Source organism: Carassius auratus, chromosome 42 (genome assembly GCF_003368295.1).
Source record: "Carassius auratus strain Wakin chromosome 42, ASM336829v1, whole genome shotgun sequence".
Lineage (NCBI taxonomy): Eukaryota > Metazoa > Chordata > Actinopteri > Cypriniformes > Cyprinidae > Carassius > Carassius auratus.
Genome location: NC_039284.1, coordinates 8,288,796 through 8,303,533, shown reverse-complemented (window position 1 = coordinate 8,303,533; position 14,738 = coordinate 8,288,796). Strand labels below are relative to the sequence as shown.

The 14,738-nt window shown below is 35.1% G+C and overlaps 1 protein-coding gene across 8 annotated transcripts in view; it reads right to left on the bottom strand.

The window, feature by feature from the left end:
- LOC113060538 (SPARC-related modular calcium-binding protein 1-like) overlaps positions 1 to 14,738 on the bottom strand; it is an 85,915-nt gene that overhangs the window by 54,692 nt on the left and 16,485 nt on the right. For 4 of the 8 annotated variants that reach the window (XM_026229527.1, XM_026229525.1, XM_026229526.1 and 1 more), the window contains exons 2-6: positions 9,488 to 9,653; positions 8,246 to 8,326; positions 2,062 to 2,174; positions 1,552 to 1,651; positions 16 to 66 (exon numbers count right to left, since the gene is read on the bottom strand). In XM_026229527.1, coding sequence (XP_026085312.1) covers positions 16 to 66; positions 1,552 to 1,651; positions 2,062 to 2,174; positions 8,246 to 8,326; positions 9,488 to 9,653 — 511 coding nt within the window. The remainder of the gene's footprint in view (positions 1 to 15; positions 67 to 1,551; positions 1,652 to 2,061; positions 2,175 to 8,245; positions 8,327 to 9,487; positions 9,654 to 14,738) is intronic. The other 4 variants (XM_026229529.1, XM_026229531.1, XM_026229530.1 and 1 more) reach the window with 3 other exon arrangements.

Below are 14,738 nucleotides of genomic sequence, written 5' to 3'. Positions count from 1 at the left end.
AATGAAATTTACTACCTGACAATCCACTTGTCCCAGCATGAGTTCCCATAAATTCACGGAAGTTTCCTGCAAACGTGTGCAAGACATTTCACTTAAGTGGTGATTCATGGGATTTACTCATTTCTGGGACAGGACTAATCCATCTTTTGAACATTCATGAGATGTAGAACACTGAGCAAAAGGTTGAAGCCAAAGAAAATAAATAAAAAGAGTTGTCATTGATTTGACAAAAATTCTCCAATGAGAAAATCTGATTGGGTTTTTGGAGGGAACCAGGGTGATGTTAACTTCCGGGTTGGCTTACAAAAGTACATAATCACTGCAGCACTCTATTACTTCCAGTTTATTTCTCACAAAGGAAATGCAAGGTAAAGTTGAGTGCATTTGCAATGTGGGATGTTATAGTGCATACTATATTTTGGCAAGTGTAGTAGCAATCAACTTTTCCATTCATGAAGATATTAAAGTTATAGTGTACTGTACACACTGCATGCTACAGAAAAAGTAGTATGGTAGCATGGTATTCTAATCAAAACCTGTGACTCTTATTTGATAGGCCCAATACAATAACACTGATTTAAACAACAGGTTTGGGGCAGGACTAGTTTGGGAAATCTCTTTGAAAAACTGTTTGGTAATTACATTTAGCAATTCTGTTTAGTGCCAATAATGGTGCAGAAATCGTAAAAGAAAAGGTCCCAAGTAGAAAATACATTATTTATAATGGTAACACTAAACATTTTATACTTATCTTAAAAAGAAAATAAGTAATTATATGGAACAAGCAAAAAAAAAAAAACAAAAAAAAAAAAAATGGAACAGGCAAAAAAAAAAAAAAAAAAAAAAGAGAGCTAGGTGAATGTAGCATCAGGGTTAGATAAGCATAGAATGGCATGTATTAGATAAAAATAAATAAATAAAAATAACTAGAAACCAGGTTTCAGTCGTAATGTAATCCAGCTGTGGAAGGAGACGGTGATGTTATCCCCAAAAGAACAATCTTGCCATTAGAGAAAAGTGTTTCCATTCATTTACGGAGAGAAAAGCTTCCTCATTCCAACCTTCCACTGAAAGCAGTTATACATTGAAGAGAGAATGAGAAATCAATGATGGAGAGGGAGGAAAAATAATAGAGAATGAAATGGATGAAAAGTGAGATTGATTGAGTGTGGATTTGGAAAGCGACAGAAAGAAAGAAAAGCCAAAATGTAGAAACTGTAAAGTAGAGGAGAGGAAAAAAAGGATGAACTTTTGGAGTCAGCATATGTCCTCCAGGTTATTATCCATCACCTCTCGGTTTCATGCACAAACACAATAGAAGTAAACTAAACAGAGTGGTGGCTAGAGTTTAACATCGCACGGACTCCATCAAAACAAAGAGCACAATTTAAATCAAACAAAGTCTAATGGATCTGAAAGTGATAGACTACAGGCACAACTTCTTGACCGAGGCACATTCTGGTTTAGCGGTACTGCTTTTCAACACAACCTAAACAAAAAGCAATAATCCATGTGTACAGTCTACAGATACTATCTGCATACATACAGTACCTGAACACACTGGTGTTTTGTTCTGGACAGAAGTGCCGCTGACTGGCTTGCCATCTGTCGTCACGCACCAGCAGTATCCTGTGAGGGTGTGACATTGGACCTGTAGGAGATACAGATGGAAAGAGGTGAGAGGAAATTCCAGTAACCGCTCTTGTATCTCCTGGACGACCCACACAAAACACCTTGGCAATTGAGCGAAGGGAATACAATTATTCAGAGTGAAAAATGGCTCATAAATGAAAAGGCATTAAAATCTTAGGCGGACTGGATGATCACTGTTTAACAAAGTAAGGCCCAAGTGAAATAGAGGCTGTGAGTCTATAAATGTGATTTAATGTACACTTTCCATTCAAATTCCCTATATGGCCATACTGATGAGAAACACAGGGAAGTGCAATTTTTTGGAGGCTGGGGAAGATGTTAGAAGGCTAATTTGTCCACTATGTATGTTTGCTTTAGGATTAGTCGATGGAAGAAACAACACTCCAAAAGTCCGGAACTCTGACAGACCTGGGCAAATGTTCCATCGTCATTGCATTCTGGGATAAAAATGGATTCCTGTGGCCTTTTGGCCTGTTCCAGAGCCTGAATCCGCTCAGTCCGACATTTTGTCTGGCCCTCTTCTGCAATACAGATACAAATGGGTCTAATTAAACACTTAATGTACAATGATTGCTTTAATATTTTAGTACATAAGGACAGTGATGCAATGGCAATGTCATTTGATTCTTAAATAATTTTTGGAAAAATATACCCTTGAATTCACTATATGTTGCTTTGGAAAGAAATGTCTAGGAAATTAATAAATTGAATCAAACATAAGGCATGTTACTAAATAATCATGGGAAAATTCATATACAGTAACACAAACACACTCCCACACTTTTTCACCAGGGAACTCCAATGACCTTTCCAGTTGTTCACGATTACATGAAAGGAATTTTAAATACAATTTACAGAAATTTCACTCACAAATACCAACTAGATTTTATAGTGGAGATAACATTTATTTTATCCCTGCTAATTTTGTAAGTTTGCCCACTTACAAAGAAATGAAGGGTCCTTAATTTTTTTTGTTAGGTTTATTTTAACGGGTAGAGACAGAATATCAACCAAAACCATAATACCCTACCAACCAGTAAGAATTCTGGCTCCCACAAATTGGTTATGTGCCCATGTGGAACACAGACTTGCCGCTTTAAGAAGTTACTCATAATATCAGCTCACTAGGTGTATAAGACACCTGTCCACACAATCTGTATCTTCCATTCCACCTCTCCTACCACCATAGGCAGACCAAAAAGCTGCCAAAGGATGTCAAAGACAAGATTTTAGATCTGCACAAAGCTTGAATTAGCTAGAAGACCATCAGCAAGAAGCTTGGTGAGAAGGAGAGAACTGGTGGTGCAGTCTGGAGCTCTGTGCAAGATCTTAACTCTTGGGTAAGGATGATCATGAGAAAGGTGAGGGATCAGTCCAGAACTACATGGGAGGAGCTTGTTAATGGGAGGACCACGCTCACCAAGCAAACCATTGGTAACACACTACGCTGCAATGGAGCGTAGTGTGTTACCCAAAAGATCCCCCTGCTCTAGAAGGCACATGTACAGGCCCATCTAAAGTTTGCCAGTGAACATCTAAATAATCCAGAGAAGGCTTGGGAGAAATGTATTACAGGTGCATCTTAATAAATTTGAATGTTGTGGAAAAGTTCATTTATTTCAGTAATTCAAATCAAATTTGAAATAAATTCAATACACACAGACTGAATCTTTATTGGACTCTAACTTTATCACTCAATATTCTAATTCTATTCTTAAAAAATCTAACTACCTTTCTAATCTTTTTGTATTCTATTTTTCTTTTCATTTATTATGCAATTATATATGTGTGTGTATGTGTAAAGACCTCTTACTAGCTTGCTCTATTCTTTTTTTTATTCTGTTTTCTTTTTATTTATTATATTATTTGAAATCCCATGCTATGTGTACTGTGTTAACCTAACTGAGACTTGTTATAGCACTTATATATCATTGCTCTTTTTGTCGTTTTTGATTGCTTCCACTGTCTTCATCTGTAAGTCGCTTTGGATAAAAGTATCTGCTAAATGAATAAATGTAAGTAGTTTAAGTCTTTGGTTCTTGTAATTGTAATGATTTTGGCTCACATTTAACTAAAACCCACCAATACACAATCTCAACAAATTAGAATATGGTGACAAGCCGATCAGCTAATCAACTTAAAACACCTGCAAAGGTTTCCTGAGCCAACTTGAGTTGAATTACTGAAATAAATTAACTTTTTCACAACAATCTAATTTACTGAGATGCACCTGTAACTTGACTTACTGTTTTTGGAGGGAGAAAAATGCTGACTATGACCCCAAGAACACCATCCTTATAGTCAAGCACAGAGGTGGAAACATTATGCTTTTGGGTTGTTTTTCTGTTAAGGGTACAGGGCGATTTAACAGCATTGAATGGCAAACTGATGGGGTCATGTACTGGAAAATCTTGGACAAATACCTCTTTCCCTCAGCCAGAATACTGAAGATGGTTCCTGGATGGGTCTTCCAGGATGACAATGACCTAAAACATACCACCAAGGCAACAAAGAAAAGGCTCAAGAAGAAGCACATTAAGGTCGTGGAGTGGCCTAGCCGTTCTCCAGACCTCAAACCTATAGAAAAAAAAAAAAAAAATCTGTGGCGGGAGCTGTAGACTTAGAGTTGACAAACGACAACCAAGAAGACTTAAGGATTTAGAGAGGATCTTTAAAGAGGAGTGGAGCAAGACCCCACCTGATATGTGTGCAAACCTAGTGACCAACTACAAAAAAAAATAACTCCTACCTCTGTGCTTGTCAACAAGGGTTTCTGAACCAAGTACTAAGTCATGTCTTGCTTGTGGAATAAATATGTATTTCACTCACTGAAATGCAAATCAATTCCTAACATTTATATAATGTGTTTTTTGTTGCTGTTTTTTTTCTGGATTTATTTGGTTGGTATTCTGTCTCTATACCATTCCCATGACCTTTTAAATATTTAATCAATGTTTGTGAGCATTCCAGACTTGAAAATCACAAATAATAGCTTGATATTTCCATGACCACTGAAATTCTGAAAACAATTGATTGAAGAATTACTGAAGATTGGATTATTGGAAAATCCATCTTATTAAACAGCCTCTGAAAGAAACCTCATCACTTGTGGTAAGAAGTGTATCGTGATGATTCTCAATCTTGATCTAAGGATGGAAACTATTAGGTTTGAAATGTCAAAGCTGAGTGTCGTGTTCCAGCATGTAAGCACTTGGACATTTTGTATGAACACAAAGAGTATTTAGTCATTATAAGACAAATAAACAGCCCTTACAAGTTGGACCTCAGTGCCGGACTGCTCCCAAGATGTGGGGAAGCTAAAAACCACCTAATAAATTTCACACTTTTATCTTATAAGCTATTCACAGTTCGGTTGCAATATACTTTCAAATACATGTGAATATATGAATTAGGACAGACAGCAGCAAATCAAGCAAACCGATAGCAAATCTGCCCTGCATGTCTGAGAGCAAATGCTGCCAAATCATCCATGATGCAGAAATAAGAAACACCTGTTGTATCTGTGAAGTCTGGGACCGATCAGCTAAAAAAGGCAGGTGGGCTGCAATCACCCCCAAAAACACAAGATGTATGGACATGTAAAGAAAAAACAAACTCCAAATGAATCAATTATTATACTGACCATTTTAAGAAACAGTAAATGTACTTATGTATCCAAATAATGCCAACTGCCAAATGTAAATTTTTTTATAGAACAAAATATGCAATAATTTTGGTAATTGGCCAGCATTGTTAGTCTGCAGACCTAAGAAGCCTGACTTTCCATTAATTTTCAATTTCAATTTACTAATACTGTTTTGCTGAAGAAGTTTTAAGTGTATACTGTATATTAACTTTAAACTCAGTAAATTATGCTTTTAACCAAATCTCTGTTCAGCTGCACGCAACCTAAATTATTTAAAGGGAGCATGTCAATAGAAATTAATTTCTTTCTTTTTTCAACCCTAAAAACAGTGATGATTCCTGGCACTTTTAACTGACAGTTTTACACAATCCAAGCCTAAGAAATTCATGATGCAGGCTGACCTTAACATAAAGCCAGTCAATCTGTCTTTGAGCATGTGAACCCAGCCTGCAATAACTTACATGCATACCAGCGGGCATACGTGCATTCTTGGTAGTTTGCTCTAATGCTCCAGGGACTGGATATTCTCTCTAGACTGACACGCACACAGATGTATTCTGCTGCCTTGATTTGAGATCAGCCACCATCATGCCTACACATTTTGAAAAGGAAAGCCAGTGAGGAAGTTGAGGCCAAAAGTGCCAGTGCAGTTTAAAAACATAAAAGTTAAAAGTATAAATAAAAATTGTTTATTCATAGATGTTAATATTACTTAAAAAATGTTAAAAATCGTATACAGTACACTCACACGAGATAAAGAATCCAGTCACATCAGTATCAACTCCATGTAAAATAAAAAAACTGACTCGATGAATACTAATGTCTCAGTTACGTATGGTCCCTGAAGGAGGGAATGGAGACGTCATGTCGGTGGCCGACAATATTGGGATATCGCTTAAACTAAATGAGCCAATGCACCTTAGCATGCAATTATTGCATCCAACTGCCGCTGATCAAAGCATGAGTATAAGAAGGCAGCAGTTGCAATACATATGGGACATGAAGGAGGGAACGAGGATTACCATGCGTAACCGAGACATTCCCTTTCAGTCAGTCACTCTCGATGTCACGTCAAAGCACTGCTTCACTGGGTGAGATTGGATAACAGTGGGAAAACGTACCCATTCTGCTTGAAACAGGGACACTGCGAAAGCCCCATCCTTCCCGAAGGAGTTTTCGGGAGCAAATACACATATAGCATCCGTTTAGGTGTATATGGAGAAATTTGAGGTGATTAAAACGCTCTTGGGAAGGCAGAAGTCTGCCGGGGAAACATGGGATCTGAGGCTATACCATGGACTATATGCATACGAGTACCACTTAGGTCAAGTCAAGTCAAGTCACCTTTATTTATATAACGCTATAAACAAAATACATTGCGTCAAAGCAACTCAAGGCAGACTTATACATTTTTGTGTTTCTTTAGAAATAATGAATGGACAAATGGAGTCTTTAAACGCCTCTTATGTAAAGTTATTCGCTATTTACACCAACATGAATGGGAGTTAATGGAACGCTAACAGCAGGTGGAGGTCCGCTCACCAATGGCGGCGCCCAGGGATAATTCAATAAAATATGAAACCCTGCCCCCCTTGTGAAGGGGCCCCCCATGATGTAACGTTTCTCGAAGGTGGCACACTGGTGCTATTTTCAAATTCGAATCCTAACGACTGCGGGCTTTGACTGTGACGGTCGCTGTTGCTGAGAGTTAAGTTGAAGATCGATTGATAACGGGCTGAATTTGGATCTGTTCCTTGCAAACATATGAATTCTAAAGATTTAGAGTGCAGCAAACAAATAAAATTGATGTGATTTGTAATTTTATGGTGTGCTTTGGTGTATCTTATGGTTGTATTGTCAGTCACTGCATAGGAGAAAATCGCACAGCAAAATATAAAAAAATTATTAAACAATTTCAGAAATGTTATTCATTTTAAGGTTTCACAGGGTAGTGTCATTTTAACATTATTTAATCCCTCGAAATGAGTTTGCAGCACGAACAGAAATGTTATTTCCTTTTAAGTAGATGTGTAAACTGCTTTCAATTAATTCAACTAAAAACATGTATTGTTATGACAATTGAATACAACAGATTTAAATCATTAAAGGCACAATTTTAATATCAATACATGGGAATTCATAAACATTCACACTTTACGTTAGTTGATTTACATTTTTTAGCTGTTAATACATAAGTATTTGTACGTTTTAGTGCTATAAATACGTCAAAGTTGTAAGTTTTTGTGTGTATGAAACGTAAGTAAATGTATGTGTGGTAGAACCACACTAAACGTAAAAATAAATGCGTATTCTTATGAGATCACATTGGTGAAACAGTCTGAGGCCACACCCCCGCGCTAATGGTACAGCCCACAGCGCAAATTGTAAAATTGTAAGATATATATATATATATATATATATATATATATATATATATATATATATATATATAAATTGTTTCGATTTTATTTAGCAAATTTAGCAAAAGTAAAATTGAGAGGCAGTGTTCATTTATGAAGTAGTTGAAAAATTGAATGTTTGGTTTCATTTTTGCATTTGCTCCACGTGGTCTGAGAATTGAATTGTGAAGCATTACACAGACCCATTAAATCCATCATTCTCACCTCATAACCTCATAACTCATAACCACTACAGACAAGTAACATTTGTGTTTCTTTTTTTTTGTGATAGTGCAGACTTTTGCATTTGACAAAAATATTACTTTTTAAATAAACAACAAACAAGCAAGCCCAGGCCAGATAAGAAACAGTAACGGAAAAGTAACGTAACGCATTGCTTTACATAAAAAGTAACACAACTTTCCCCAACACTGCTCCAAAGCACTGCTCCTTTGAAGGCACAGTAGGCCTACGGAATTAAGCAAATTGGGAAGCATTCACAGGGTGCAAAGTTGGTGGAATCGTGTGTGCATATAGGTTTTCATACCTTTTATACCGGTCAACTCTTTGACCTCTGAAACAAGTGTGGGTGCAGGAAGAGGCTGATCTATCCTCACCCAGTTTTTACCTGAAATTGTAAAAATAAAAAAAATAAAAAATGCATATTGTGTGACACAACTACTCAAAGAATGGACTAGTTTATGGTAACTCATATTTTCGTTTTGTAATTTTTCTCCCTTTGAAAAAGGTCTTTTATTCTGTTATGTGCTTTCATTTTGAAGTTCTCGTTACTAGTTCCTGCTGTTTTGTTCATTGTTTCATGTTCTTCATGTTTCTGTTTCCTGTATTAGTTGTTTTTAGCATTGCGTTTAGTGATGACGAAGTGTTCTGACCCAGTGAAGCTTTCAACACAACTGTAGTGGAAATAGGTTAATCGAAGCTATTCAACACAGTTTTTGTTGTGACCATCTAGTAGTCATAAAAATTAATTTTTATTTTTTTATTTTTTTTATACACACTTAGGAGCTTCCATGTTGAGCGTATCAAAACACTAACTGCATTTGAATATGCCTTCTTCTTTACTATATAGTAGACCGAAAGAGCGGTATGCCCGAAATACATAGTACTACAAAACAGTAGAAGAAAAGTACCCAGGTGATCTACTTCCAGCACATCCAATGAACACTTTACTATCTCATGAGGCCACAAGAGAAGAGTGATGTTAATGATTTAAGTCAGATAGCAATGCCAACATGTATCACAATAATACTACACACATTCATACTACATACAATGTCTGATGAACTTCCTTATCACATATAATACCCAGTCAAACAGTGTGTGATTATGGATTAGGCAAGGTTTCTTTCAAGATTAGTTTTCTTGACAGGAAGGAAAATTAATCTGTGAGGAAAAGAAGTGCATTGTGTTAAATGGACTGTACTGACAAAACGTCTTCCCAAAATACTTTCAGTAGACAAACAATCCATAAGAAAAGTTTTAAAGTTGTGATTGTAGTGCATACCATTGTAAAGACTTAGAATATTCAAGCACAATAAGCACTGCATAAAGGGATAGTTCACCAAAACATTTCTCAAGTTGTTCCAGTTATGACAGAATTTTAATTTTTGGGTGAACTGTCCATTTAATGATTGAAAATGCATGTGATAATATGGCTTATTTTATTATTAATATTAATTAATTTATTTTTAAGAAATTATACAATGTCCACTTTAATTTCAATATGTCCCATTTGTTTACAGAAATTCTCACCCTGATGTCCACTGACCTTTGCATCGGCCCCTGTGGGCGAGGGTGAGCGTGCGGTCCTTGCATTTCGCCCTCTCCAGGTCACAGTTGGTATCATAACTGTGTCCGTCTGACCCACACACAGGCTTGCCGTGACTCCTGGAGCATGCAGGGGAACATGGACTCTCTCTGTCTCCTATTAGAAACTGCAAACACATGTACACATATATGAAGTAAATTTAAATAGAGCATTGAGGGCATGACAGTGTAATAAGGCATGGGGAACTTGAAAGAAGACCCTGACTAGACTCTAATTAGTGTGCTATAAATTAAACAGAGCTACTGAGCTGAGCTGCAGCTCGATGAGTTTCACAGGTTTATGGAGCAAGCAGACTCAGATTGCTTAGTACAATTTCCATGGATCGATCTATCTATCTATCTATCTATCTATCTATCTATCTATCTATCTATCTATCTATCTATCTATCTATCTATCTATCTATTTATCTATCTATCTATCTATCCGTCTATCCGTCTATCTGTCTCTCTATCACACCTGTTTTAATTTTGTTTTGAATCAGAATCAGGATCAGAAAGAGCTTTATTGCCAAGTATGCTTGCGCATACAAGGAATTTGTTTTAGTGACATAAGCTTCCAGTACACAGAGACAACAACAGCACACAGAAAAAATAATAATAATAATAATAATTCAAATATATATATATATAAAAAAAAACAATTGTATGAACAGTTGTGCTATAGCTGATAAATAGAATAGAATAGAGTGAGATGCAGGGATGCACTGGGATGGAGGTGGTAACAAATAAATATAAGGATATTGCACATTTTATTGCATAAGTGGGGAACATTTAACTGTTCATGATTATTTATTCATCTCTTTATTTGACATGGACATACAATTACATTGGACGAACCATATGCATTGGTTTTAGTGTTATAGCATGAATGCTAATTTTCAACACCTGTCCACGAGAGGCTTTTAGGAAGAAAATACAATAACAAGACTAATAACAAAAGTGATAACAACAATACCAAAAATAAATAAATAAATAAATACAGCAAAGCATCAGAATCAGAAAGTATCTTAGTTGTAGGTTATACATGCGAGCACTGTTGTTTAGTTTTTAGCCATTTTTTCAGACCTCTGTTAATCAGTTCATGACATACATATCATAACTAGTATTTCATTTTTCTTCTAATGTGAGAGAATTAAATAATTGATATTAATAATTAAATAATCTTATTTCACACACACATATACACATTAATTCTCTCTCACACATAAGAACAAAAATTAAATACTAATTGAGCAGGTTTAACGGTTTTACTTTAAATTTACAGTTTAATACCATAATTTAACTGATATAATATTAATATACAAACTTATTGAAGCACTGAAATCTGTTTTGTACTTTTGTATTACACTAGTGACCACCAAGAGCAGGTGGTGATGAGAAAATCACGTGGTGAAACAAAGACCATCACAAGCAGCTTTTAAATAATAAGATACATAGAAGGTGCACGGTGTCATTCACACAAGCACTAAACACCATCATGGTGAGACTCATTAAACTGAAATATGCAATAAACATTAATTTAACAACATTTTATGTAACATACAAACCTAATAAACATAACAGATGAGAAAAAAATAAGAACAAACATAGTTATTTCAAAGAAAAAAACATAAAATTCAAACAAAATTTGAAATGCAACGCAGAGAATTCTGGGAACGTAAGTTTATGGTTTTTCCCTTTAAAGTTTACAGGAAATTACCGTTAACCAGCAAACAGGTTTGTACTGTAGAATTTTCACAGTTCTTTACCGTTAAAATCACAGTCATTTATATTCTGGTCAGTGACCTATTAATACAAATTCATAAATTATTATGATTTAAACTGTAAAAAACTGTAAAAATGGGAAACACGTAATATTACGGTTACATATATTAGTTGCTTATTACTAATAAATATGACTTTTCACTAAATAAATTCTTAATTTTCTGCTAATTAATAGTGAGTAAGGTAGTTGTTAAGTTTAGGTATTTGGAAGGATTAGGGATGTAGAATAAGGTCATGTAGAATAAGGCATTAATATGTGCTCAATTAGCACTAATACATGGCTAATATTCTAGTAATATACAGGCTAATAAGCTTTGTTTTAATAACCGTAAAACATAGTATTATCTATAGTTAATGTGATTTTACAGTAAAATACTTTTTAAAATACAGTTTTTGGAAGTGAAAAAGAAAAAGTTATTTTATAATTGACAGGGACAGACCGTAAATTCACACTGTCAGAATTCCCTGCATTTGTATTTAAATAATATATTTCTTCTTAGATTTTTCTTATCAGTTGTGTACATTAGGGTTTAATCTTATATCTAATGTTGTTAAATTAAAGTTTATTGCATTATCTCAGTATCATGTGTGTCAACATGCTGGGCTTTAGTGTCTGCGTGATTGACACTGTGCACCTTCTATAAGTATTGCCCTCCTCAGCTTGTAGAAAAGCTGATGAGCTTCGGTTCATCAAATTACTTTCTTATCACCACCAGTTTGGTTCAGAACAGATATTAGTACTTCAGTATGTTGGTTTATTAACTTTACATCAGTGAATGAAATACAGTATTTTATTGTGAATTTAAGTCTGTAAAACCTAAAATATTTGTATGGTGAAGGTCTGGCAACCACAGCTGCCGGTACATTACTGTAAATGACAAAAGTCTTTTTTTTTCTTTTTTTTTTTTACAGTGTATAGAGATTGTGCTATTGCTGCTGGCCCATCATGTAGTGTGGGTTCTGACACTGCAGTGGTCTCACACAACAGCAGGTACACAAAACTGGAGAACCTCTACTGGAAAAAGGGTATCTTTAGCCAGAAACACAGGGCACATTTTCCATTTGAACACAACCCATCTGAATAACCACAGCTGACCATTTCTGATCACACACGCGCGCACACACACACACACACACACACACACAATAAACAACAAAACGTTGCTTCAGGACTGAATCTCTTGAGTTGAGCAATCAAGAAAATGTAACCAAATGATGTCACTTATATAGTAAACATGAACTGAATCATTCTGAATGCCTGACAAACAAGACCCCCCCCCACACCCCTTTCAGTATGGCATTATTAAATCTGTCTCCTTTACCATGTACTATATCCTGCTTATATAGTAATATACCAATACTATTAAAAGATTTTACTACATACCCAATGTAACCACAAATTCCTATATATTTATTTATGTATGTATGTATGTATGTGTTCATACTGTATATATTTTTTGATTCTCACTTGGGTAAATAATCCAGCCCAAAACAGCCACATTAAAAATTTATATCTAAGCAAATCTTTAGTATTTTTTAAGATGGGCCAAAATAATCTGCAATATAAATTGTGCATTCAAATCAAGCTGTTAGAAAGGTGATTTAGAACTGTGTACACGTCCAGATGGTGAGTTGCCTATTTGTCAATTTTCTTTGAAGGAAACCAGGAAAAAGAAAGTAAAGGGAAAGGTTCCATAGTCAGGCAGTTGTAGTCTCATAATTCATCTTGACTACATGAATACTTCTATGATGTTCTCTGTCTGATGACATTTATTATGACAGAAGGCATAAAAGATTAATACTCAGTTTTCACAGGGTGAAATTTAAAGACTACTTACTTAAAAAGCCTTAGAATATGTGTACATTTAAATAAGACTCATCAATGAAGTCTAACCTCATTGGTTATAATAATCAATCATTCGTTACATGATAAAGAGCTTCAGGACTTTCTGAGAAACATTTTCATTTCGTGTTGCAGAAGAAAGAAGAAAGAAAATCAAATATCATACAAGAAAATCAAAAAGCACTCTAAAATTCAACTGATTGCATTTAATATTATACATTTAAAATATAGAATAATACATTTTCATTTTGAATTAACATGGAATTTGTGTCCAAAAACATTAAATTACAGTCAACATAAGACAGGGCTCTGAGAGGTTAACAACATAACAACTGAACTACTGACATGTAGAGAGAACAAATTTATGTATCTCCTTAGATTGAAAGCATACTGATCTGTGACTAGGTCTGTAAAATATGTGTTTAATTATAAAATATGAGCCTGAGTATTACTGTTTAACTGTATAACTGTAAGTTAGATGAATCACACACCTTCAGTCAGTTTGTGTTGGCAGAAGTTTAGTTAAGTATGGAACACAGAAGAAAACAGAAGCCTACACACCATAAAAACCTTCTGTCATTCTCACTTTCATAAATATATATTGTATATAATATATGCAAAATATATATCATTGTATATACAATGAAGCCAGAAAGTATTGAGAGATTCTGGGACACTTAAGTCACACATTTTACAAAAGCAATGCACTGAGAACAAAATATTAAAATGAATGAACAAGCTTTTGATCTTAAAACTCTCCAAAAAAAAAAAAAAAAAACAGATGCAAGAACTTTCAGAACTAGCTTCAGTTTTTTTTTTTGTTTTTTTTTTTGCAATTCTATTTAAAAAGTGGTCACAAGGTACCTTAAGTGGATATATGAAGTCAAATCCCTGAGTGTGTTCCATTATTAATGTCTGATAAAGTTCTGGGCCCGGTTCCCCAAAACGTTCTTATCGTTAAGTAGTTCTTAACCTATTCCTTAACCTCTTAACCTTATGTCACGATTCCTGACACGTTCGTACGCTAAGTATATCTTCTGTAAATCATACTTTCGTAAGGTTGGTCTGGACCATTCGTAAGCTCTCTCTTAGCGTTGTTTGAGCTTATGACGCTACTGTACAGCAGTCTTTAGAAATCAGCGCAGCGAAGTACAAGTCAAACTATGGTATGTTGACAATGTTGTGGCTAAACAATGATTTTATGTTATTTTTTTAAGACTCATAATAAATTATGTTCGCAATGGATACAGGCCTATATATGAAGTTGACTTTATGTGGTATCAGAACTAATATGGTGGTAATTAGCCTAGGCTTTTTCGTAAATGTAATTAAAGCGAATTGACAATCAATTTTTTGATAATTAAAATCTGGCAAACAATTTGGCTCTAAATGGCTAAGATCTATAAATGGGTAATCATGGTGGTGTCCAGTAAGCGACCAACTATGGCAGCGATCCAACGTGTCCTTGTATTGAATCAAAGATGGAGCCGGACGCGGATGCGGAGCCCATGTCAATTTTTTTATTCGGCAAAACTTAAGCCCTTTTGACATTTTTCCTGAAGTGGCTATATTTAAAAAAAGACCT